We start from the raw sequence: 27,403 nt of genomic DNA, 5'->3' as shown, positions 1-27,403 counted from the left end.
CTGTGTTAAGTCTTATTTCAGTTACATCCGTTTTACAATTGGGTACCTACTTTGACTTCAGTGGAGTTATTCCTGATTACACTCCTGATGGAAGCAAGATCGGAATGAGGCACTAGAAGTTCACCACTGTGCTGCCTGCAGAGAGTAATTCTCCGCAGTGAGCCTATCAGATGGGGTATACGGTGGTTTTCAACCTGGGTCTGTGGATCCCTGCGGATCCCTGAAGATTTCCAAAGGGGTCCGGCCACTCCATTTGAGGGGTCCACAAATGAAAAAAGGTTGAAAACCACTGGGGCAGTATATGGGAAGATTGTACTGCCTAAATTACAGAGGATACATTAAGGACATCACTCACTAGTTTTAAACATTTTACCAGCATTAAATTCACTTGGAAAAAATGTTTAAGGGAAAGAAATTGGGCCTGATGCTCTGTTGCCTGGCACCTCGTGGTAGCCAATTCCACCACAGCAAAGTGGTCGTTCTACAGCCAAGTCAGCATGACAGCCACAGTCTTGGCTGGCACACCCGGGACTGAACTGGGGACCTTCTTAACTAAACCTATAAACTGCTACAGCTTAAGCTAAAGAGTCAGTAGCTAGGCTATAACAGACTCCTCTGTGGATCGGGGATAGAGGAGACCTGTCACACACATGTACCAGGGGGTTACAGAAGTATATTACACCCACTTAGCATTCACTTTGCACAGCGTAAAGGACCAAGAAGGTGAAAGGCCGTGGCATTCCAGGAAAGCTTGTTCCATAGCATAGAAGGAAAATAGCTAGAGATTCCGCTCAGCTGTGGAGAGAGAGATACAAAAGTTATAAAGTAGTTCTGAGCCAGATGCAAAAGAGTTAAGAACGGTTGGGGTGCAGCTATGCAAGCATTCGAAAGCCAGCAGCAGATCCAAAAACAACGCCAATCTTAAACTGTACAAGAAGGAAACACACAAAATATATAACAATGAAACAGGAAGGTTGTTTCAGTACAGAACTCTCCCAAAACAGCAGCAGCAAACAGGCTAGTAGAAAAATGTTCTCATGGAACAGAATGTGAATAGAATCATGGTAACAGTATCTGTGCCCAGTTAAAGAACAAACCAAGCAAAAAGCCCAGGCAGTGCTAATGTTTATAGCCATTTAATCGATGCATGAGGTCATGACCCCATCTCCAAATACCTTTGAGGGAATCTTCTGCCTTTTGAATTGAAGGCTGTGCTTCAATCTATCATTTCACCTAACAGCCTTTGGTCTTCACCCAACCTAATTATGCCCAAATCCATTGTGAGGGTGGATTTGACATTGATTAAGAAAAGTTCAACAGTGTCCACCAATGATAAACAGATTCCAGTGCATGCAGATAATTCCCTCCACTATCTCCTTCCTGCACATTGACATAGGTATTTATTTTATTATTTTAATGCACCCACCATCGTGGACTCTGGGCATGTGACAAAATAGCACAGAGGTACAAGCCGCTCCCAGTTCCCATACTGCCCCAAAACACCATAAGATAACCCTTCTTCGCAATGATCCACAGTCAAACAAATATTTGATTTAAAAGATATTGGATCTCAAGATCAGTAAACTAGGGCTCTGTTCATGAGAGCAGGTTCTGCAGCCAAGAACACTCTACTGAATAGGATGACCAGATAGATCATAATTCAATAAAGACAAGTGCAAATTACTAAACTTAGGAAGAAAAAAAATCAAATGCACATCTACAAAATGGGGAATCCCTGGCAAAGTGATAATAGTGCTGAAATTGGGAGTTATAATGGATCACGAATTGATATGAGTCAACAATGTGATACAGTTGTGAAAAAGGCTAGTATTTTGGGGTGTAACAGCAGTGCCCTTGATTACATACGGGAGGTATTTGTCCCTCTCTCCTCAGCACTGGTGAGACCTCAGTTGGAGTTCTGTGTCCAATTCTGGGTGCCACACTTTACAAAAGCTGTGGACAAACTGGAGCAACTCTAAAATGATAAAGTATCAGCGGGATAGCCATGCTCGTCTGGATCTGTAAAAGCGGCAAAGAGTCCTGTGGCACCTTATAGACTAACAGACGTATTGGCGCATAAGCTTTCATGGGTGAATACCCACTGCATGCATCCGACGAAGCGGGCATTCACCCACAAAAGCTTATGCTCCAATACGTCTGTTAGTCTATCAGGTGCCATAGGACTCTTTGCCGTTTAAAATGATAAAAAGGTTTAAAAACTTGGCCTAAGAAGAAAGATTAAAAAAAAAACTTTGGATGTTTAGCCTTGAGAAAAGACGGAGGGGGAGCTAATCACAGCCATCAAATGTGTTAAAGGCTGTTACAAAAAGGACAATGATCAATTGTTCTCCATGTCCATTGGAGGTAGAACAAGAAGTAATTGGCTTAATCTGCAGCAAGAGAGATTTAGGTTAGATATTAGGAAAAAACTTTCTAAGTGTAAGGATAGTTAAGCACAGGAATAGGCTTCCAAGGGAGGTTGTGGAATCCCCGTCACTGGAAAATGTTTAAGAACAGGTTGGACATACACCCTCTGAGGAGATGACTTCTCAAGTTCTCTTCCAGCCCTATGATTCTATCATTTTTAGGACCTTACCAGCGTAGAACCAGATGTGTATCTGATATAATAAATTGATGTGGCTCCATTGACTTTAAAGGAGCTTTGGCAATTTACACCAGCTGAGAATCTGACTCTTAATGCTGAATATCAGTCTTCTGCTGTTTTGCAGACACTACTCGAATCAGCCCATTGTCTCTGTTTTTCTGAACTCTTCCTGGACTGAATACTGAACTGTGAACCAGAGATGAGCAGACTTTACAACGGTAAGGATTACTGATGAGGTTTACTAGATTCATGAGTTAATGTGTTTGTATAGTGTCTTGAGACTGTAAAGTCAGCCTGCTTGTTTACAAGGGGGCAGGTCTTTGAGGGAATTCCAGGTCCTATAAAGTCAGAGAGAATCCCTGCTTTCTATCTCTCAGACATTATATTTGTTATTTCTTTTTTTGTTTCCCTTCATTTAACTTAAAGTTACCTAGGCTGACAGTACATGTTTGGATCTTTGCATATGAAAAACGTAACTGTGTGAGTGCAAAGAATTATTCTTACTATCATTTGAAATGATGGGTGCAAAAAAAACATTCTCAAACATTCCTTCTACTTTTGAAGATTGTGTTTGCTTATGAAACAGAACATTAGTCTCGGTGGAAGATTAATTTGCTCTTTGTTGAAAGAAAGTACTCTTCAGGAAGAAAGTAAATGTTCTGGAGACAGAGCTCAAGGGAAGTGGTAATGAAATATTGTATAGTGCATTTCACCTCTAGGTCACTGGTTCAAATCCAGCCCAGGTTGGTAGTAACTGAAAACTGTTAACACCTAATGGCTGTTCAATGGTCTGTGTAATATGAGTTTCTGTTGCGTCTACATTGCAACAGGCAACCTTATTGAGCCTCTTAGCTGTTAGGCCAAGGACTGAATAAGTAATGTGAGTGATGAGTCTTCTCCATTTTAGAGAGATTCTTTTCAGGATAGCATTGAGGCATGTTGGCAGGTGGGGAAACTTCCCCTTCTGCTGGCAGTATTGTACCTGATCCGTGGTTAAACAGATGATTTCAGGCTTCAGAGTTTGTCAACTCAGCATTTCTCACCAGCATTAAATCCCTTTAAAATGAATGTTCAAGTAGGCACCTACCACCCAAGAACACCTGCCAGAAACAAAGCCTGATTCACTGCCAACCAGTCTTTTCCATCTCAAATTACTATAACACATATCTATAAATAACTGTGTTGTTTTAAAGAAATATGTATTGTAGACTGCAGACTAGTCTGGTCACTTTCCACATGAGCTAGAAAAGACAAATGCTACCTGAAAGGGTCAGCTACAGGTAGAAACCAGAAAACAAAAACAAACAAAAAAACCCTTACGTTTTTGCTTAACATATTCCTGCAACTAACAATAATGCTGCATTAACATCTGATTCTGCATCCCATTTCACATATTGAGTCACATTTACTCACATAAGTAATCCCATTTACTTCAATATTTAGTATATTTATTGTCTGAGGTTTCCCAATTTGAGCTGGAAACCATTTTTGAGGACAGAATTCACAGTTGTCCTAGTGACCCTAGGGGAAAATAGTTGCTCTTTGTCTGGGTCCCAGCGAGGTTCAGCAACAGCCCAAAGCAGATAAAAACACCGGAACCAAATTCTCAGGCACAGTTATATGAAACCAAGTGCAGCTAGGAGGGGACAGAAAAGGAGAGATTGATATCACTAAGGTAACTAAAATCCATCTTTGTGGCTCCCTAATTCTTGGGCCACCAGATGCCAGTCTGGTCCTGAGAACTAAGTAAGAGCAGTTCAAGGCTACTCTAATTTTTCCCTGCTGTAAGGGGGCATTCAAGCAGCTAGGGTGCCCTATGCCCTAGACCCTAGCAACACCCCTTTTCACTATGTAGAAGGACTGGGAAAGGGGGGTGGAGAGCCAACTTTGCATCAGAACAGAAAGAAAAGGAGTACATGTGGCACCTTAGAGACTAACCAATTTATTTGAGTATAAGCTTTCGTGAGCTACAGCTCACTTCATCGGATGCATACTATGGAAAATACAGCAGATGTTTGAAGCGAATACTCACCAGCAACCACATACCACACAAGAGAACCACTAACCCAGGAACCTATCCTTGCAACAAAGCCCGTTGCCAACTCTGTCCACTTATCTATTCAGGGGACACCATCACAGGGCCCAATAACATCAGCCACACTATCAGAAACTCGTTCACCTGCACATCTACCAATGTGATATATGCCATCATGTGCCAGCAATGCCCCTCTGCCATTTACATTGGTCAAACTGGACAGTCTCTACGTAAAAGAATAAATGGACACAAATCAGATGTCAAGAATTATAACATTCATAAAGCAGTCGGAGAACACTTCAATCTCTCTGGTCACGTGATTACAGACATGAAAGTTGTGATATTACAACAGAAAAACTTCAAATCCAGACTCCAGCGAGAGACTGCTGAATTGGAATTCATTTGCATCCGATGAAGTGAGCTGTAGCTCACAAAAGCTTATGCTCAAATAAATTAGTTAGTCTCTAAGGTGCCACAAGTACTCCTTTTCTTTTTGCGAATACAGACTAACATGGCTGTTACTCTGAAACCTGTCATCAGAACAGAGTAAAGCAGCCATAGCTGAGGGGAAAGGTGGGGCTGGATCTAGCCCTATGTGTTTTGATGACTTGTAAACAAACTGTGTGTGGTGGATTCTGCCCCAGTGTTTTATAAAATAGACACACAGAAGTAACCCGTTGGGGAACTGATTCTGTTCTGCACTATGGACCCATAGCAATTTGTGGGATTTTATTTGGGAGCATTAACCTATACACACAAAATATGTCCGTTCTTATACTCTGTAAACTTGTCAGATATGTGTGAAAATATGCCCAGTTAAACTACAGAGACTGATATACTGCAGCAGTAAGCAGGTCATTAAATAGAAACAATAAACTCTACCCTGTAAAAATTACACCAGAGCAACACAGCCACTAGTATTTAGCAATTCGCATCCAGAGCAAACCAGTGCTTGCCGCCAAAACAATGTCTGAGCTGGAAGACACTGAGAAGATGGGCAGGGGAATGGTTAAACTACAGTTAGAGAATACACCTGGGATGGGAGAGGGAAAAGTTATTATTTTTACTATATTATTAAGATGGAAGGCTGTGCTTAAAAGTACTCTTCCTGGTGCAAGTGGTCTAGTTGGAGTGGACACAGAGACAGTGCTGCCAGTTTAGATGGGGATGAATGTATATGGGCTAGATTCTACAGCAGCAGCATAAAGCAGCCCTGGGTGCAGCAGTAAGAATTCCCCTTACACCAGTGCAGAGTATTTACATTAGAGTTTGCACTATTGTAGTGTAGCTATACTGGTACAAATAACCAGAGCATAGTTAGGCCAATAGATCTACTCGTGTATCTCAGATCCACGTGCATAGACTCTGATACTTTGGTGTCCCTATCTGCCAGGTGGAAATGAGAGGGGTTTTTCATTTTAAGATTGAGCCTTTGCATCTCCTAGGAACAGAGCAGGCTTGGCCCCCTGTAGGAGGCAGTCAGCACCACACAGGATCTAGTCCTTGGTTTGTAGGACAATTTTGCTAACATCACAGCAAAACCAGATGCTGCATACAGATAAATAAACCCCTGCATCAATGTGGATGCAGTTACAGGAATGGGGCATAAGTCTTTTTTTCTTCCCAAATTGCACAAAGTTCCTGTCTCACATGGGTATTTTAGGTTCAAAACCAGCCACAACTTATAGAAACTTCCACCACTGCCTAGGACAGCAGCCACATGCTTCTTTACCAGACTACAAAAGGTGATCTACTACCCTGATTGTGTTAGCCTATACGGAATAAAGTAACTTTTGATAAAGTGCACCGATGGCAAAGAAAAATTGATATGATCACAGAGCTGGTATAATAGGATTTAATTCTGCTTCAGATGTGCTAGTTTTAATAAAAAAGGATTGAGCAACTCTAAAATAAATTACACTGAAAGATCAGGCTTATTGCTTGTACAGTTATGTTAACTCTTCCACAGACATTTTTAGAGACTGTATTTATGAGACCTTATGATTTTTGGAAGAAAGGTATAAAATACATCTGCAATTTTTTCCATTATTTGCAACCTTGTTACATTTTCGAGTGTCAGTTCTCAGCATTTAAATACAGTGCTCTCTAACAGAAGTAATCTAAAATGATGAGTTGTTTATGGAGTGATTTTGTTAAGCAAATTAGTGAAACAATATTTCCTTCCCTTTGAAAAGCTATAAAATCCAACAAAGGGCTTTTTTTCCACATGGAATGAGGATTCATTTGTGTCTTTTTGTGACATTCACTAATTCTTCATTTGGTTCTAATTCACTAATAATTCTACTGACACGTCATCTATTCAACAGGAAAAACTGTTAATTACCCCCCTTGGGATTAGTATCTCAGATCCCAATCCTGCAAATTGTTCAGTGCCAGGTCTGCCTGCAGATAAGATTATTATATTATTAATATTCCAGTACAGCCTAGAGGCCCCCAATTAGATATGGGTCCCATTGTACAAGGCACAGTACAAACACATAGTGAGACTTAGTCTCTGCCCCAAGGAAACTGTAAACAAACAGGCAAGGGAGTTGAAGAGAAAACAGAGGAACAAACAGAGGAAGTAATTTATCAAGGTCATCCAGCAGCTCAGTTGCAGAGCTGGGAATATAACCCAGCTCCCTGATTGCCAGTGCAGCGTCCTGTACACTGGAACATGCTGCCATTGGGCCCCATATGGGCATGAGGGTGGTAAAAGCAGCTTGCAGAATCAGAGCATAAGTAAAAACTGAGGGCCAAATCCTGCCATGCCATCACTAGGTGCAGCGCCATGGATTTCATTCATATAGTTCCTCACCTTTGCCAGGGCTGTGAGATTTTCCGTAACTACACCCACAGCCAGTTGCAACAAAACCCATTTCCTGTGCATCACCGAGGATACAGTGCCAATCTTGCAGCCCTATGTTCTTGCCTGCTTCCATGTGGTTTTATTCAACTCAGGTGCACATGGGCCCTGGCGCTAAGATGATGGATTAGCATGTAAAGTTTTTATTTGAAGTCAAGCCTGACAATTGTATCATTTAGAGGTGGGCCCAAGACACAAAGGGCCTAATTCTCCACTTCAATTATACCAGTTTTACTACAGTGGCACTCCACTGAACTCAGGCATAAAGCTAACACAACAGAGCAGGAAATCAGGCTCACACTTGGGATCTGCACTTTCCCGGGGGGTTGACTCCAAGGTTTTGGTTCAGGCCATCAGAAATGGGTCCAGCTGCAAAGTCTGGATTCACATGCTATATCATGCCATCAGATTTTAATCAAAATACACTACTGACTTCACTGAGAAGTTCTGCTTAAAATCTCATGGTATGACGATGCTCCAGGTTTGTATCCAATTCCAAATTTTCTCAAAGTAGAGATGTGTTAGGAGCTGGGGTTTTACTTGGCTCCATCTCGGTTATAATTGTCTTAACCTCATATGCCACTAGATTTGATAATGAACCTGTAGCAGTTGACCATTGAAGATATTGGGCCCAGCTCTCTGGTATGTCAAGTCTGCTATGTGCTGCTCCAGAAGTGCAAACTTACTTAGCCAGGTCCGATAAGGGGCTCCAGAATGTTAAACAGCTACAATAGTGGAACCTATGCCATCTCCTGTGCAGGGCACATGGCCAGGATATGGCTGGGGCATCCCGCACATCTCCAGTTGTCCGTATAATCTCTTGTGATCATTGGCAGCTGGAACAATTTACAGGAGCCTGAAGACTTCTCTAAGTTTCACTGGGAACTGGACCCGCCCATAGACAGCTCCTGGACTGGTACACGGAAAAGAGGTTAAACTCCACTTTTGCACACACCCCTCCTGAGTTGCACCAATCACTCCTTAGCTGAGGCACAGGATCCAGGCCTTAACTTATTCTGAGCCTCCTGGACTCTCCCCCTTAGCATTTATTATTATGTCTGCAACTTGCACATCTGCCTCTTCCACAGCATGAAGAGCGCTGAAGACTCTTAAAATCCAGAAACGCAGCTCTGATTTTATTTCGATACAATCGCCTGCAACATAAAACTATCTCCAGCTTTCATTATGAAGCAGGCAGAGGAATGAGCTTCCTTGCATGGTGCTGCAATACAGTGAGGGTGCAAGAAAAAGCTGCACATGAACCAGCCAACATAGAATCAAGATACAGAAGTGTATATTATACAGCTCCAAGGCAGTAGCATGATCATATGTACCAAGAGTAATGGGACAGTCCTGGATTTTTCTGTTATGTCCTATTATTCCAGGAACTTCATCTGAGACACCTGACATCACAGGTTTTCATTTTTATCAATCATCATGTTTGCCTTTTATAACTTAATATTTTTTTTTGTTTGAAATGGATTGCTGCACTGATTCAAATGCACTGTTTTCTGTTTACCAGTTCGGTATGAAAAGTGATTGCAACAAAGAAAAAAATTAAGCATGATTACAATAATGCCTAGGAACCAGCCAAGATTGGGGCCCTATGCTGGGAGGCACTGTGCAAACAGAGCAGCACACAGTCTCTGCCCCAAAGAGCTTACAATCCCAAAGCTGAATGGGTTCAGACACTATCAAAGCTGTTCTTTTGCACAAAGTGAAAGCTAACCCCAATACTAGTGCCATGTTTCATGACAGTACTGCCAACAAGTTTAAGTTCCTGGAGGAGTTCTGTCACTGAGAAATGTGCCCATGTTGCCACAGAATCAGAACCTGGCAGCAACAACACCAACACCCTTCTCTTTTGTATGACTATTGTGTGACCCTAAGAGGTGTCACCATAAACTGTCCCAGTTTTTCTATGTTGAAAATGTGGTCACCTTCACACTGAGCCATGTTTAGGAATTCCCATTGACCTGAATATTTTCATACTCCATTGGCTGGTTCACATACACTTTTCCCTTCGATACCACTGAATCTCTGACACACATCATGAGAGCTATCTATCTAGATCAGAGATTCAGTTACAAACAGACACAGCGAGCAGCCCTTTGTGTAGGACCTGCTATTTATAACCTGCACAGACTGCTGCTGTGATTGATGTGGAATCCTCTGATCTCCAGCAAGAACACGGTCCCCATCTGACAAAACTGACTCTTGTGCTTTGTCTTTCGTTTTGATAGGTTTCCTGCCAGCTGGGCTCTCTCTCTATTTGATCAAGGGCAATACATCTTCAATCAATTAGTCTCCTTATTTTATTTTTAAGAGCACTGAGACAGGCCAATGAAAGGGGTAAAAATACTGTAATTCCTCAACTTTTCCTTTGGCATAATAAATCCACCTCCGTGAGAGGCAGTAGCTATGTCAGTGGGAGAGGCTCTCCTGCTGACATAGCACTGTCCACACTGGCGCTTAGGTTGGTGTAACTTACATCGCTCAAGGGGGTGGCTTTCTTCACGCTCCTGAGCAACATACATTATACTGAAGTAAGTGGTCATGCAGACCTGGCCTAAGTCGCCTTTACGCTGCTCTGGAACCTTCTCTTTGTTATGCCTCTTACACTGGTCTAAATGAGTGACTCTGCTGAGAGCTACTCTAGCATAAAACAGGCATAAGAACCAGGTCCATTATCTTCATGTTGCTGTCTTAGAGCTAGAAAGCCAGACTAACTGGTACGCTGTAGCTATGTTGTGCTGCTCCGGTGATGCGAAGCAGCCATAGACCTGGCTCCTCTGGCAGAGTGAGCTGGGCTTTACATTTGCTTTAGGTAACCACAGGGGTGCAAAGCAACTGCAACACATTATTGAATCTGGCTCTGATTCCCCACTGCCCTCCATTTCCACCTGAGCACAGTGGATACCAAATGCTACTAAATCAGAATGCTATTACACACCTGTGCAAACAACAGGACCAAATCACTAGGTTTGAATCATTGGCATGGCCAGAGCATGGCCCAGGCTTGAGGCCACTTTACACTAGTGTAAATGCCTAGCTGCAGTGCAACGTGGAGCTAGTCACAACATTTTGCAGTGAAAAAAGGGGACTTTTTCACTAAAATGTTCCCATTTTTCACCCAGTTGTCGTGCAAGACAATGTAGAATCTGGTCCTGTGTCCATATAACGAACCTTTCAGCCTTCTAGGCCCCCTAAATTATTTTTCTAGGAGAGTTTCTAAACTTACAGGCATGCCAATGAGCAATCTAGGAAATCTTGCTTTCTAAGAAAATCTTATTATTGTACCAGAGGTAAATAAGCTAACTTTGGCCTTGTGTTTATATTTCTACCTTTCAGGTTTATGAGCAAATAACTTGCCCTGAATAGGCTTTGTGATACGTTTTTATGCTATTAAAAAAAACCAGAGTCAGGAAAGACTAATTTTTTTCATTTTTTGCCTTGTGCAACCCAAATCAATAATTACACCTTATTGATTCAGGACATAAATTCAGAACACTAATTTACATTGAGTACCTTAACCTAATAAAAAGGCAACAACTGTATTTGCTGAAATTGATTTCCCTTTTGTTTTCGAGAGAAAATCTGCAGACCTGTGGAATAATGCATCAATAAGTCTTAGTGCAAAAAAAGCACTTAATTATCAGCAAATATCACAAAAACTAAAAAACCTCTGAATATGAAAATAAACTATAGTCTGACCAAGTTCAATGGGGTTTTTTAACACCAGAATTTCTTGTACCTCTACTAGATGTGCATTTCTGCAATGTGAACCATAGTAAGGCGAATTTAAGAGTCCAGTAAAATCGCTTTGTAAGGGAAACACAGGTAAAACTTTCATAATGACAGGTTTCAGAGTAGCAGCCGTTAGTCTGTATCCGTAAAAAGAAAAGGAGTACTTGTGGCACCTTAGAGATTAACAAATTTATTAGAGCATAAGCTTTCGTGAGCTACAGCTCACTTCATCGGATGCATACGATGAGGTGAGCTGTAGCTCACGAAAGCTTATGCTCTAATAAATGTGTTAGTCTCTAAGGTGCCATAAGTACGCCTTTTCTTTTTACAGGTAAAACTATTTCAGTGATAGCTGTTTATATGGGCTGCAAAGGGTTGCTGAAATATTTTGTTTTGAAAGGGTAACCTTTTTATTTATTCACACTTTTGCAGGATTCAGAGGACATAATTACAAAAATAAGTCTTAAAAACCCAAAATTCTATAGGGGCCAACATGTTCCGGTGATGTTTGTATCAGCCTCTGCTGTTGTCAAGGTTCCTTCCCCACTCTGAACTCTAGGGTACAGCTGTGGGGACCTGCATGAAAAAACCCCTAAGCTTATTTTTACCAGTTTAGGTTAAAACTTCCCCAAGGTACAAACTATTTTACCTTTTGCCCCTGGACTTTATTGCTGCCACCACCAAGCGTCTAACAAATATGTAACAGGGAAAGAGCCCGCTTGGAAACGTCTTTCCCCCCAAAATCCCCCCAAGCCCTACACCCCCTTTCCTGGGGAAGGCTTGATAAAAATCCTCACCAATTTGCATAGGTGAACACAGACCCAAACCCTTGGATCTTAAGAACAATGAAAAAGCAATCAGGATCTTAAAAGAAAAATTTTAATTGAAGAAAAAGTAAAAGAATGACCTCTGTAAAATCAGGATGATAAATACCTTACAGGGTAATCAGATTCAAAACAGAGAATCCCTCTAGGCAAAACCTTAAGTTACAAAAAGACACAAAAACAGGAATATACATTCCATTCAGCACAACTTATTTCATCAGCCATTTAAAAACAGAACAGAATCTAATGCATATCTAACTAGATTGCTCACTGATTTTTTACAGGAGTTCTGACCTGCATTCCTGGTCAGGTCCCAGAAAAAGACACACAGAGACAGAGAGAACCCTTTGTTTTCCCCCCGCTCCAGCTTTGAAAGTATCTTGTCTCCTCATTGGTCATTTTGGTCAGGTGCCAGCAAGGTTATCTTTAGCTTCTTAACCCTTTACAGGTGAAAGGGTTTTTCCTCCAGCCAGGAGGGATTTAAAGGTGGTTAGCCTTCCCTGTATATTTATGACAGCTGTAGACACAGAATCCTACCGTCAAGTGTCAATTGAGCTGACATGAATATAGAGTGAGAGAAATCACTAGAGGCTGGCTGTGGAGAAGTTTGGAGCATTTTAGAGAGGCGCCGCATCAGCTAATAACTTGAAATTGAAACTATGCCCAGATCTTTGTAACAAATGAAATGCGATTTAGATTTTTGGTACAATCACTCCTTATGTCACATCAATCTATTTTAGGGTTTTGTATGAGCTCTGGTAAGTAGACACTGGAAGTTAGCATTCCTTAGTGAAAGCGACTTGCAGATTTTGAGGAGAAATCTGCATTGTGCTATATAGTTGCCTAGACAGAGGAATCTAGGCAAATACACAGATTATTTTAGCATTGTTGTGATGTGATGTGGGTGTTGAACATATTCCCTATGCCCAAATGCAGCAATGTCTTGAAAACCAGCCACACCCTCAGGCCTGCACTGGTAAAAGAGAAACTATAGCAGTTTACCCAAAAAAGCAAAAATGTATTTAATTGTCTAAACAAACCACCCTGGTCTGGAAGTTTAAGGGCTAGATTATGCCTTAAGATATGAATGGGCGCATCTCTCGGTGTCTTCAACAGTAGCTGCACTTATCTGAAGCAAAGTAAATTACTTTAAATTTCAGTTGAATTTAGTGCTCTTTAAAAATACACAGAGTGAGCTCCTCAATCCACAGACCAACTAGAGCATAGACAGTCACACAGCAAGTTTCCCCACGTGTGCCGCAGCCCCGGCCTGGGGGTCAGTAATTGTTTCACAGTTTCAACCTTTTGCCTTTCTGCTCAAAATGCCAAAAAAGGTACCACTTGTGCTGGCTTCTGTGTAATGAACAGGACCTGCACTGAGACCAACCCATTATTTCAGATAGGCCTCCTGCTCCTTTTGTACTTAGTATTTAAAAACAAAAGAAAAGTTGGCATTTAGGGTCTGCTCTACAGCCTATTAAAGTAAATGGAGAAATTCCCATAGACTTTAATAGGATAGATAAGGGTGCGCAAACTTTTGTGGCTTGAGGGCCACATCAGAATATGGAAATTGTATGGTGGGCCATGAATGCTCATGAAATTGGGGGTAGGGGTGCAGGCTCCGGCTGGGGGTACAGGCTCTGGGGTGGGGCCAGAAATGAGGAGTTCAGGGTGCGGTAGGGGGCTCCGGGTTGGCGTGCAGGGGGGTGGGGGTGAGGGTACAGGAGGAGGCTCCAGGCTGGGACCGAGGAGTTCAAAGGGTGGGAAAGGGGCTTAGGATACAAGAGGGGGCTCTGGGCTGAGATTGAGACGTTCGGAGGGGGATCAGGGCTGTGGCAGGTGATCAGGGTGGCAGGTGATCGGGGTGCAGGCTCTGGGTGGCACTTACTGCAAGCAGCTCCCGGAAGCATGTCCCCCCTCTGGTTCTGAGGCATGGCCAGGCGGCTCTGCAAGCTGCCCCATCCGCAGGCGCCACCCCTGCCACTCCCATTGGCCAGGAACCATGGCCAATGGGAGCTGCAGGGGTGGTGCCTGCAGACAGGGCAGCATGCAGAGCCGCCTGGCCACACCTCACGTACTACGGCTGCTTCCTGGGAGCTGCGCAGAACAGGTCAAGCCTCTAACCCAGCTTCCTGGCTGGAGTGCAGCAAACCCCCGACCTCGCTCCCCTGCAGGAGCTGAGGTATGTAGGGATGTATATGGCCCACGGCCCGTAGTTTGCCCACCCGTGCACTAGATCATGCCCGAGGGACATAAATTTTCAAACCTGGGAGCATAAAGCCAATTTTAGCACTTGAAAACCTGGTCTGTTTTCACAGATGCATTTTGATAACTATTCTTCACTTGCATGGAAGCTAAGGGGGCTCTAAGTGTTCAACACCTCTGAAAATCTGGTCACCTGTTTATCAAAATATGGATTTAGGTGCCTAAACTTAAATACCCCACTTTGGCCTTGTGAAAGGTGCTAATCAGTAGCCCCAGTCACTAAGTATTCTCCTAATTTAACAAAAGAATATAGGGTAATACCAGCTAAATTGTCAAATTTTATACACAGTGCCTAGTGGAACTACCTATTGAAATACAGACAAATATATACAGAAAGCATATGGTTTACCAATACTATCATTTACTATGTTGACGATTTTACTATAAAATGAGAATACTTTATAACCAGTCCCTCACTTTGACTGACACCGAATTAAAAATTTACTAGATTAAACTTCTTCGAAGACCCCAAATTATGTTAGAGTCAGTGCTTCAGCAAGAGAGACTAAATGCTATGATTATTTAAAACCATAGACTGATAATTTATTAAAGACATGGAAATACCCTTGGAAATTGCAAACGCTGCATGAAATCTGATGGCCATCCGTGTGTGTCATATTTTGCCTCATCTTGATATGTGAACTCGACAGTTGACAACTTTGGCTGTGAGGATTTAAGGCCTAAACTTTAGGCAAAACTCCCATTGCTGTAAAGACTGAAAGGCCAGCCCCTACATAAAAAAATAGTGTGATATTCTTAGGATTACTTTAATGAATTAAAATATCCACTGATTCAAAATAAATAAGGGTATTTACAATTTATGTAGGGGAAACATTTCCAATAGCTGGAAGTAGCAAAAATAAAAATATATTTGTAAATCCAAAAAGGCACCATGTACTGTGTCATCTTCTAAAACCTGAGTCCTTCCTTTGATTCAATGAGCTTTGGGATCAGTCCTTGAATGAGTACGATTTGCTTTCTCCTGAAAAGGTATTACTGGAGGCTAAACATGGTGTATATAATGGAACTTCGGATTTCATATAAACAAACAATATAAGATACCATAAACATTTTAGGAGACAAACCTGAATTGGAACTACTCTGTACATAGAGATATATTTGTGTCAATATTGCAGCATACTCCTCCTATTAATTCTAATATGGAAGTCTGGACATTACACGTGTACTGAAAGAATATGGTGCACATCAGAACGTATAAACTGAGTTCAGCATAAGGGCTTATCTATATAGTGCAGCAGTGCACACCACAAGGGTGTCAACTGTAGAGCACTCCTAAGTTCTGCGCTCTGACTGCCCCATGTAGACCCTGGCGCACTCTAAAGGTCCTAGCTGCATGTTAACATAGAACTGGACTACATCCAACTTGCACTAGGTACCTTTTAACATGTCAGCAGGGTCCAAAAGGGACAATTAGAGAGTAACACTTTACAGCGCTCTAAAATTTACACCCTTCTGGTGAGCATTACCACACCATGGAGACAACCCTTCTGTCTTTCATCAGGAATGGGTCCCTTCTTTAGAGTTTGACTCTGCAAAACACTGAACACTCTGGCCCCAATCTGGCAAAACACTTATGTACATGCTTACCTTTAAGCATGAGTAAATTCATTAATGTCATTGTGACTATTCACATGCTTCAGTGTTTTCCTGGATGGGGACCAGAGTGCTCAGCTCCTAGCAGGAGCAAGCCCATAGTCTGTGGAAAACCAGGACCAATGTCTGTACCAATATGTATCTGTGATTTTGCATTCTGCAGAATCCACTGCAGGCTGCAAAATTTCAGATGCCTCATCAGCATGTAAGGTCCATGTCTTTTCTATAGCTTTAGGATTATTTAGTGATCACTGAATTTACTTAAACTTTTCATTGCACTTGGACAAGCAGCAGATATCTGCAGAAAGAGCCTTTGTACAATAGACACTGACCATCTTGACAAAGCACTGCGGGAAATGAAAAATTGCCACAGCATGTTGCCCAAAGGTTACTTCCATCATGGCACTGAAGGGGTTCTGATTAATTTGCTTATACTGTACCCACTCACTCCACATTTCAAAGAGAACTGGATTCTTATTTGTCCCTCTATGTAGCATTAACACCAAATCAGACAAGCAATGCTAATTCATCACAAGAGAAACTTCCTAGCTGATAGGTACATATACTAATGCAAATTGGGATAGCAGGAATTCACAATACTATAAAATAATTATCAGTACAGAAGGATTACTATATTTTCTCTTTGTTTTGTAGTAGTACAAAAGCTTGAATTTTCACATGATGTATTTATTGGTTGGGTGACATTTTTGTTGTTGAAATCCCTAACCTAAGACCAAAATCAAAACAAATTCAAGGATTCAGTATACTCAGTTTAAAACATTAGGTCTGTTCTTTTTCCTTCCAGATATAAGTGCTGGACCTTTTCCTGTGCTCCACTCTCCATGTCACATGCATAACCTGAGCTCTAGAAGGTGCTAAACAATTGCAGCATTTATATTCCTTTCCCAAAGGAACACACACACACTCCAGATGCCTGCTGAGTGGGAGACCTGAAGTCATTCCTGAAACTCCTCATATGGCACTGCATCATTTCTCTATTACACCACTTATTTAATCTTATCTTAGGGCTCAGAATTTTCTAATGCGCCTCGTTAGAGCTAGATGTAATACAAGCTATTCACATTCAGTATTTTTTTTCTAAGAAAATACTAGTTAAAAGTAGGAAGATTCCTTTAATTCAGTCCATCTACATTAGAGTCCTTGCAGCACATCATTTAGATATTACTAGGTGCATATTGTGTACATCTCTACAACTACAACAAAAGAAGAAGAAAAAAAGGATCCATTTTACTTTAATCCTGACCAGCAGCTGTTAGCAATTTTCTTTAGTTATCACTGTAGGACATGATGGATGGGGAGACTCAATTTGCTGAGGAACTAGTTTATAATACACAAGTGTTCTCAAGGACTGTGGTTCAACAGCACATTTAGTCTAACCAGGAACTACAAAATACAATAGATAACAAAGGTCCTTCCTTGGAGCAACTATCATTCTTCAGAGAAACTGTGCTGTCTGATCAGGAAGATCATCTCCAGAACAACTGCACGATCTTGTGCCATTCAGCTTCCTACTTTTCCCCCCAGGCCAGTCCTGACACTCTGAACGGCATGGTAAGGGGGCGGGGAGCGGGGGCACTGGATAAGAGGTAGGGGTCACTGGATAAGAGGTAGGGCAGTCAGGGGACAGGGAGCGGTTGGATGGGACAGAGGTTCTGGGGGGCGGGAGCAGTCAGGAGATGGGGAGGCTAGATAGGCGTGGGAGTCCCAGGGGGCCTGTCAGGGGGCAAGGGTGTGGACAGGGGTTGGGGCAGTCAGGGGACAGGGAGCGGGGTCCGGGGGGAGCGTGGTTAGGGGCAGGGGGGTCCCAGGAGGGGGCTGTCAGGGGACAAGGAGCAGGGGGGGTTGGATGGGTTGAGGGTTCTGAGGGGGGCAGTCAGGGGGCAGGAAGTGGGAGGGGGTTGATTGGGGGCAGGGACTAGGCTGTTTGGGGAGGCACAGCCTTCCCTATCTGGCCCTCCATGCAGTTTTGCACCCGCGATGTGGCCCTCAGGCCAAAAAGTTTGCCCACCCCTGCTCTAGCATAAAAAGGTTATTTGAAAAGCTGTTCTCCTCATCTTAGAGCACTCCTCTTTTGGGGCCCATTTGGGTTACATTAGAAATATAGATTGACAACCATCGCAAAGCTGTCTTTGTTATTAACTTCTCATCATAATAGAGAGGTGATGATCTGGGCATTTTAACATCAATAAATAGATTTAAAAAATGCAAATCTTACAACATACAAGACTCAGTAATTGACTCATGTCCTGCTCCCAAACATGAATCAAACCAATAAACTTCCAAAAGATTAACCAAAACACATTTTATCCTGAATCATCTCAAACTCAGGTTGTGGTGGAGAGAGGTGCTGTGCCTTTGCTGACAAGGCCTTGTCATCAGCCTTGGAGAGATGAACTGACAGCAAGGGCAACCCAGTTGATGGTAACTCCCACAAAGGCATATGGGTGGAGAATCAATATCTTCACATAACTGTGTCCTGTATATCAGAACTTTACAAACCCTGAATTTGTCCCATAACCAAAAACAGGCAGTGCAGAGCCCAGAGCAGAAGTCTTTCAGCTCCACCCACTGAAGAGAGAAGCTGCTGCATTCTACACTAGCGAGTACTTAGCCCTGGTCTACACTAGGACTTTAGGTCGAATTTAGCAGCGTTAAATCGATGTAAACCTGCACCCGTCCACATGATGAAGCCCTTTTTTTCGACTTAAAGGGCTCTTAAAATCAATTTCCTTACTCTACTCCTGACAAGTGGATTAGCGCTTAAATCGGCCTTGCCGGGTCGAATTTGGGGTTCTGTGGACACGATTCGATGGTATTGGCCTCCGGGAGCTATCCCAGAGTGCTCTATTGTGACCGCTCTGGACAGCACTCTCAACTCAGATGCACAGGCCAGGTAGACAGGAAAAGAACCGCGAACTTTTGAATCTCATTTCCGGAGACTGCGGGAACTGTGGGATAGCTACCCACAGTGCAACACTCCGGAAGTCGACGCTTGCCTCGGTACTGTGGAAGCACTCCGCCGAGTTCATGCACTTAATGCACTTAGAGCATTTTCTGTGGGGACACACACACTCAAATATATAAAACAGATTTCTAAAAAACCGACTTCTATAAATTCGACCTAATTTCATAGTGTAGACATACCCTCAGTAGTCCTCTTCTACAGTAGAGCCGAGTAAAGTACATTGCCTTAATCTAGACTTAGTTATAAAGGCAGGCCTCACTACAGCGTGATCCATATTAGAAACCAAACAGTGACAGCCTTTGGGAAATTAAAGAAAGGCAGTAGGCCCAGATCCTCAAAGATCTTTAGGTGCCTAACTTCCATTGCTCTCTGCTAATCTAGGAATGGCAAAGGAATCCAATATCACCAGAGACTGTGAGCCATCTTGAAAAAGGCCAGGCATATACCCCACAGAAAGTGTGTTCAGGACTCTTGCCCATTCATCCAAATGGTAACGCTGAAAAGGAGCTTAACCACTATTGTTTCCTAGTGCCTGATGTGTAACTAGGATAGAGGGTGCAAGCAACTGTTTTATATCATAAACAGGGTTTTTCAGCTTGATTCTGCAGCTGGACAGTGAACCAGCCCACCAACATGCAGCTGAATTACTTCATTCCTGAACAAGTCTGTAATGTAGTAACCAGTACAGCTGAGTAGAAAAGAATTACTGCAATAGACCCTGATCCAGCAAAGCACATAAGCATGCTTGTAGTCCCACAGGAATCTGTGGGATTACTAACATGCTTAAAGTTATGCGTGCTCTTAAGTACCTTGCTGAATCAGGGCCCGAGCACACAGAAAAATATTTTTTCCACATATTTTTCTGCGATGTCTTCCCTCCTAAATATTTCAGACAATTTAAATGTAATGTTGACAGCAAGCATAGATGCTAGTTTTTATCATTTTTCCAGCTCTTGATCCTATCCTAATACTCTAGAAACAAGTATCTGTTATTATGCTAATGTCCACATACTACAGAGCAGGTAAAGCGGATACACAACACAAAACAAGAAGGGTAAGAGTATACTTCTCCTCAAATCACTTTAATTCAATTTATTTTCCCACAGCCATATAAATTTAAAGTATGAAACAACAATACAGCTATAGAATCTAAGTTTTCTTTTAAAGCAGCAGCATATAAAACATATAAAAGCTAAAACCTCAGCACGAGCTTCAAAGAACAAGGACTGAGTGAATTTTGCTGAAGACATGTAATTCACAAAATACGATACACTAAAGCAGTGATTTTCAACCTTTTTTCATTTGAGGATCCCTAAAAAATTTCGAATGGAGGTGTGGACCCCTTTGGAAATCTTAGACATAGTCTGCGTACCCCCCCGAGGTCCGTGGACCACAGGTTGAAAACCACTGTTCTATGGTAATGACAACCTTTAAAGGACCCCTTAGTCTGGAGACCCCAAGGGGCCGCAGACCACAGATTGAAAACCACAGGACTAACGTACTGGAATGCATAAAATATAAAGCTACACATTATTTAAGTGAAGAAAGGCATTGTGTAATATACAAAATTTGCAAAAATTAAACCATGAGATTTTTCTGAGAGTACCATGAACACACAGAAGCTGGCAATTAACATTTGTAGATAGAAAGAAAAAGTGGCAGTTTTATATTTAGCATTCAGTTTCTCCACTTTACGACTTCACTTTCTTAGCATCCTTCTTCCCAGAACTCTCTGTTGCTGAATCTGCTTTTCTTTTCTGTGACTAAAGAAATAAAAACAAACAGCTTATTGTTTTTCAAATGTTGAAAAATATGAGCACATATGGTCAAATGTACTGTGAATATATTAAAAACTAGAATGACATGCCTATTCAGTCCGAAGATAGAGGCTCTAATTTACTATGCAACATATATTTCAACCATTCATATTCATAGTGCACAACAGAGGGCAAAAGAGAACCCCCCCGAAAAAGTTAAAGTTAAAATAAGCACAAAGGGCCACACTTTTTCACGATGAGCAGTACTCCACAGAGTTTTATTGGTTCAGTATTACACATCATGAATAAGGGTAGCAGGATTAGGCCCCTGGTTTGTGTATGTGGCTTTGCTTGTTCTATTTAATTCATCTGAAGAACTATTTAATTCATTAAATATCTCCCTCCAGTAATTAGTATTTTAGAGACTGGATAACAATGTGACATTAAAGTTTATGTAATACTATCCACTTACATCTTGTTGGGGTGTCTGGAGGGGGAATATTTTCCTCAAGGAATGCATCGCACTCAGAAGACAGGTATCTCTATGCTACCTATATGGAAACCCTTTAAAGGGAATCAAAGACTTGAAGTTCTGATCTTCAGGAGTTATTACCCACACTTCCAGGGAGACACAGATGAACACCTATGGTATCCACATAACCTCTTTCTCAGCAAACTAACAGTTTTGTTTTGGAGAAACCTGAGGTTACAGTTACCTTATTTTGCACTTCGTTTCAACTAGACAAATCAATAAATGTTGAATCATGCCCCATTAAGAGGTAAGTAAATGCTGATAAATTTACCGCTGGAACTTTTGTTCCCTTTTTCTTCTTTTCAGCTCTCTCTTTTTCCTCAATTTCCATATTTTCTTTTTCTATCAATGATATGAGAGTATTGCAGCGTCTTTGGAATTCCTAAGAAGGGTAATAATCAAACATTAAATTCTGCAGCAGAGACTGCATCACTATATACACTGAAAGTCACTAGGGATTTCAAAACATCCTGAGACATTTTCAAAGGTGCTTGATTCCAACAATATGAACCAGATTATCCAAAGTGCTCAGGTCCCACCAAGAATTATGGGAGTTGCAGGGTCCTGAGCATTCTTGAATATCTGGCCACTTCATTTAAGTGCCTAAATGGGAGTGAGCAATTTTGATAACCTGGCCCTTTATTCTTTATTTAAAAGCATCTTGATACAGCAAAACGTGCCAGCCACGGCTGTGATTTGAACAGTATTTCTATAGATACCAAAGAAGTAATGTTTCCCTATGTGTCTCACATTCATGAATTTGGCCGTTTCTTGCGATGTGTTCCCATATCAGCAGTATGATGCTCTGTGAGCATTAGCACAAGGGGTTATGAAATGAAAAAAATTTACTGACTTAAGCCAGTGGTAGAATATCTGAGCATGAGTACTAATTGATTATTATTAAAAAGTTTATGTAATGCCATAAATATATATGATACTGTGCCCCCCGCTCTAAAGGACTTACAGTTTAAAACAGAGGAGGTAAATAGGAGACAAGAAACAGGACTTCATTTATAACAGCAAAGAGATTTCTGGTAAGAAGAGCAAGGAATGAAGGATTCACGACAGAAATGGTTCCAAGGAGGGATATGAAGGAAGATTTGATGGGGCGCTTCCAAGATAGGAAGCGAGAGACTGTTCCAAACTGATGAAAAACATGACATGAGCTGAAAGATGCAGGAATGAGGAAATTATGTTTGTAGGTTTTTGAAAGTGAGGTGATATGGTAAGAGACAGGAAGCTAGCTAGTTAAATGAAGTAAGGAAGGGGCTGTTGTGGCAAGAGATTACAGTCTAATAGCCAAAGCACAGTATTACTATCCCCATTTTACAGATCAAAGTACTTTTTTTTTTTTTTGGCCCCTTGTCCTGCGCAGGCATCTGGTTCATGGGGATTCCCCATACAAAAGATACTTGGGTTAAAAGGTCAAATTGCGATCTGTTAGTGAAACTTCCTTGAGGAAGTGAGGAGGACTCACACCACAGATTTGCTGACATTCCAGGGAATGGAAAGCTAGGTTCTCCTGCAGAGCCAAGTTTGCTTTTTCTCTCCATTTTCACACTGAAACCAAAAGATTCACTAAGCTAGGACCAATGTACAAAATTTAGCAAAAGGAGCAATTAAGCCAAATAACTAAAGGATTTATCTGATTTAATCTCCTGTATGTCAAAGAACATTCTGATTGTTACTGCAAATTTTCTAAAGCTTTCTGTAGACAATCCACATAAGCCTTCTCCAGTACTGAACTGGGCTCCCAGATGGACAAGTTCCAGATAGATCTACAGCACTCACGTGAAGATTTATGAGACGCTGCAACAGTAAACCCAGAGAGCACACACTGAGACTCAATCTGGGCTTTCATCAGAGATTTGGATTTTACTAGCCAATTATCTAAATATAACAGATCATGAACCCCTTGAATCCTTATGAATGGTAGCTGCTACTTTGGTTAGAATCTTTAAATTCGCAGAGCTGTGGCCAGACTGAAAGGATGGTCTGTGTGCAAAAATGGATTGGCTGTTGATCAGAACTATCAAACACAAAAAAAGATATGAGGGAGGGTATATGGAGATGTGTCTAGAAGACCTATGGATGCTAAAAAAAAGCTCCCTTTTTTATAGCTGCTACTCAGACTCAAACTATTCTAAATGGAATTGTTTGTTCTTCTAAAAGCAGTTTAGCCATTTGAGATGTAAGACTGCCCTGAAGCCTCTTGAATGCTTTGGCACTAAAAATAGACAAGAAATACCTGTCTACACTTTCTCGGAGGAGCTGGATGCTCTCATTTATTGCATTTGTGGGGGACGGGGAAGAATCCGACAGATAAAGTGAAAACATTTCTTAAGCTTCACAGAGGAGAGAGAAATTCTGTACTAAAGATAGCAATAATCTATTTGCCTGATGTCTCGATTTGACGACTCAAAAAAAAAAAATAAAAAAATAAAGGTGGGGTGAGGGAGGTCATTCTGTCCCCAATGAATAAGTGGGGTAAGGGCCAATCAGAGGTTTTGCATGTGCTGGAATACAGGCCTCCCAAAGATCTTCCCAGCCCAATTAGTAATTATTGTAATACATAGACCCACAAAACTTAGATTTAAAAAATTATATATGATCTTTTGACACAGCCTAAAAGTCTTCCAGGTCGGGAGTCTTGCTTGGCTTTGCTTTTAGTTTTAATATTTACTGTTGGGTTTTTTTCCATCTCATCACCAGGAAGTCTGCCTCCCTGATTGGGAGCCTGATAACCCAACGTTCAGAACAGAGTTCCTGAAGGCAGCCACTCCGTGGAAAGGGAGAAGGAAGCCCGTCAAGTTTCTTAACATAAGAACAGGGCATTTCCCATGGTGAATAACAGTGGTTTTTGTCCTTCCAGTGTCTACAGGGGAACCGACTTCTGTGGTTAGGCCGAGTAGAAGGGGGCCAAGGCAAATAGCAACTGCAAAGGAAATTGCTTCACTGAAGATCTTGTTGAGGTAGCTTGCCAACTCCAGATGCAAAGCAACAAGGGATACTGTCAGATGGCAGAAGAGAGGCCAACAACATTTGAGCATATCTGTGGTAACACTGAGGGTTTTACCTTTTTCCTGTGGATACTGTCAGAAGTTTGTGGGAAGCTGCTGATTTATGAAAAAGGGAGGGGAAACCCCCATTTTAGCCTCGGCGGCAGAGTCCTGGCTCCCAGCACTTTCCAAGGCATTCTGTATCCAATAGATGGCCATTTCAGACAGAGCAATTTGTAACAACCCTCCTATATTTCTGGTGGAGGAAGGTTCTCTGTACTTGGTGGTATCTTCTGAAGCAAAAAGATTCTCCTAAGAAGAGTGCTGCTGGTCAGCTTTCATTCCTCACAGAGGAGCAGTGACTGGATCCTGTGTGCACCAAAAGTAATTACTGCTTGTGACCAGAGAGTATTTTCTTCTTATTCATCTGTTTATCAATAATATGGTGGAGTAGGGGAGAGGAATCTCATTACCTCTTGCAGAAACTAGTACTTTCTCCAAGTCCTCATATTACAGCAATGCCAAATTACCTCCAGTGGCTTATACACTTGAAAAGAAGCAGAAGATTATTGTGCTAACTATTCTAAACCATAGGAAAACAATCCAGCGCTCAAGGGACACGAGGGTGGGAGGATACTACTATCATACAATTCCCAACTACAGATAATGTCAATTTCCCTATGATCCATATAGCCTCCATTGATTCACACTCTTGGAGACTACAGAACTAAAAAGATGTCTTTATAAAAAGGACTTTTTGGCTTTATATCTGACTAAAGCCTGAATCTATAATATGAATGAAAAAATGCACCACCACCAATGACATTATGAAACCCAGTAAAAGACAATTTTAAAGCGGGAAATGATCACAAAACATTTTATCATTAAAATAATACAAAAATACTTTCTAAATAACTTAGACTGAATAAAATAGATAACATGGCAATACTCAATACCACATACAGATAAAAAGTATTAAGAAAAAGCAAAGGAGCTACAGGGCACTGTACATTAGTCCACTAACCCTTCAAATCTGAGGACCTGGATTCAAGTCTGTATACTTAGATCAAGAGTGAAAGTTTATTAGTCAAATCTCTGGATGTTCACATCACTAAACCACTAGATTTTACATGACTGGCACAGGAGTAGAATTGCAATGCTATGGTATATCTGGGGAGTGGGAATATTAGCTACGGATAATTATGCACAGTCCTGCCCATTCTATGCCTGCCTCAAACCAGCATGATGAATCCCTCATTTTGAGGGCATTAAGTTCATTCACAATTTTTAAATAATACAAAGTAAGAAAAATGGGAAAAGAACTGGATCCTCATCTTAGAAATAATGTACACAAAACAGATCTACCAATCTGGGAATCCTTCTGCAATGCAGTATCTATGTAGGTATTTTGAGTTATTTTTAAAAGTATGCCAGGATACTACATTGCTTTACTGCTCTCATATGGCTGAACTAACTGGAGTACCTGCAGACCTGTTCACATGGCTTTTATTAAACAAACTCCATCATCAAGTAGAAAATACATGAAGATGAGCATTTGGGAACGGGCTTGGACCACTAGTACTTTTTCTTTCACAGCCTCTTTTGCAGTTTCTTCAGTCTACCTAGAAAAGGCAGCTAAATAATCTTTTAACATGTACAGACAACAGGAAACTTAAAAAGACTGACACTTTCAGTGCATGCCACTATGCTTCGACTGAGTACTATTTATTGAACTGATGTTTCTAGTAGATGGGTGACTACTAATATACCCCCCTTTCTATATCTATCAGTCGTCATAAAGCTTCAATACAACAAGCACAGAAAATATCAGTAAACTTGGGAGACTTATTCAGAGATTAAAGACTCCACATTACATTTCCTGTGCACTGAAAATCCTAGACACTAAGACTGCCTAAGTCTGAGTGACAGAAGGTCTGAATAACTTCTCTATGAAAGTCAGGGTCAGGTGAATGACAACAGGCAAAGGAATTGCCTACCACATTTGTGTGCCTGAACCTGACTTTAACAGACGGTACAACCTCAACGTCAGACACTGAATCAAGCTCCTGCTAAGAACTGCACTGAAGTGGGATACTTCAAAGCAATGTTCATAATCCCAAGGGGAAATCACTTCATTTGGACTACTACCCTCTTTGATACTACAATGAAGAGTGACATTCTATGGAGCTGCCAACATTAAATTGTTACCATTTAATCACTTCTACTTTGTGGGTATCTTAAACACAAACATTTACTTAATATAAACTGTTCGTCTATAAAGGCTACAAGGGGGGGAAATTAAATATCTGACTAGAAAGATATGTCAAAAAACCAGCAGAATTCATGCAATCAGAAGAAAAATCTTCTGACCACCTGTTGTTTGTTATGTGCTATCTTTGGACTACCCAACAGGCCCTGTGGAGGCATCTCTGTGGGAAGGACAGAATGGAGGGTATAAGTTGCTGCCCTCTTAGCTACTGGAGGCAGGTGGCCAAGTGGGGGCACAGGAACACATGGGGATGGGGGCAGGAGGGTGGCTGAGTGGGGGCACAAAGCCACATGAAGACAGGGTGGTGCAGGGACACATGGGGACAGGGGCAGATGTGCCTAACTGAATGGGAGATGCTAGGGGTCAGGCAGGATCTGCATGGGGGAGGCTCCCTAACAACCCCATCTCCTCCCCCCCCGCCCCACACACTCAAAAAACCATACCAAAAAACCCGTTCCATACCTTTCCCACCCAACAACCCTCCAAGTTCACATCCAGTCTCCTTCCCAGCAATTACTTCCCTCTCCCTCAGCTCCTCCATTACCCAAGTCCCCCAAGCCTTTGCACTGCTTCTGAGGGGTGCGGGAATAAGTTTCTGTACTGTAGTTTAAATGAATTATTACTTAAACTTCTGTATTAAGATGTAAGGAATCTGTCAAAACACATTTCCTGAATCTTTTTTGTTGTATGTGTTGTTACAGACCTACTTGCTGACAGGGTATTTTGAAATAAAATTACCAAAATAATTGAAACTGGTGTGATTATATTGTGTTATTTTGACAAATAAAATATGCAGAATTTTAAAAGTTTTTGGCACAGAATTCCCCCAAAAGTAATACACTGACCTGTGAAAGCCACAGGTTCTGTATGTGTATGTAAAATGTACATAAGAGTTTTCCCCTTG

At 41.6% G+C, this 27,403-nt stretch overlaps 1 protein-coding gene across 3 annotated transcripts in view; it reads right to left on the bottom strand.

The window, feature by feature from the left end:
* Positions 1 to 20,005: 20,005 nt before the first annotated feature.
* The window catches only part of SMARCA1 (SNF2 related chromatin remodeling ATPase 1), a 75,127-nt gene continuing 67,729 nt past the window's right edge, over positions 20,006 to 27,403 (bottom strand). The window contains exons 23-24 of one of the 3 annotated variants that reach the window (XM_073361262.2): positions 21,503 to 21,613; positions 20,006 to 20,705 (exon numbers count right to left, since the gene is read on the bottom strand). In XM_073361262.2, the coding sequence (XP_073217363.2) occupies positions 20,634 to 20,705; positions 21,503 to 21,613 (183 nt within the window). In that variant the 3' untranslated portion in view covers positions 20,006 to 20,633. Of the gene's footprint in view, positions 20,706 to 21,502; positions 21,614 to 22,708; positions 22,792 to 27,403 lie in introns of those variants that run through there. The other 2 variants (XR_012160976.2, XR_012160975.2) reach the window with 2 other exon arrangements.

The sequence above is a fragment of the Lepidochelys kempii genome, chromosome 9, assembly GCF_965140285.1.
Source record: "Lepidochelys kempii isolate rLepKem1 chromosome 9, rLepKem1.hap1, whole genome shotgun sequence".
Taxonomy (NCBI): Eukaryota; Metazoa; Chordata; order Testudines; family Cheloniidae; genus Lepidochelys; species Lepidochelys kempii.
The sequence above is the reverse complement of the archived record's forward strand: the minus strand, read 5'-3'. Positions and strand labels throughout refer to the sequence as shown.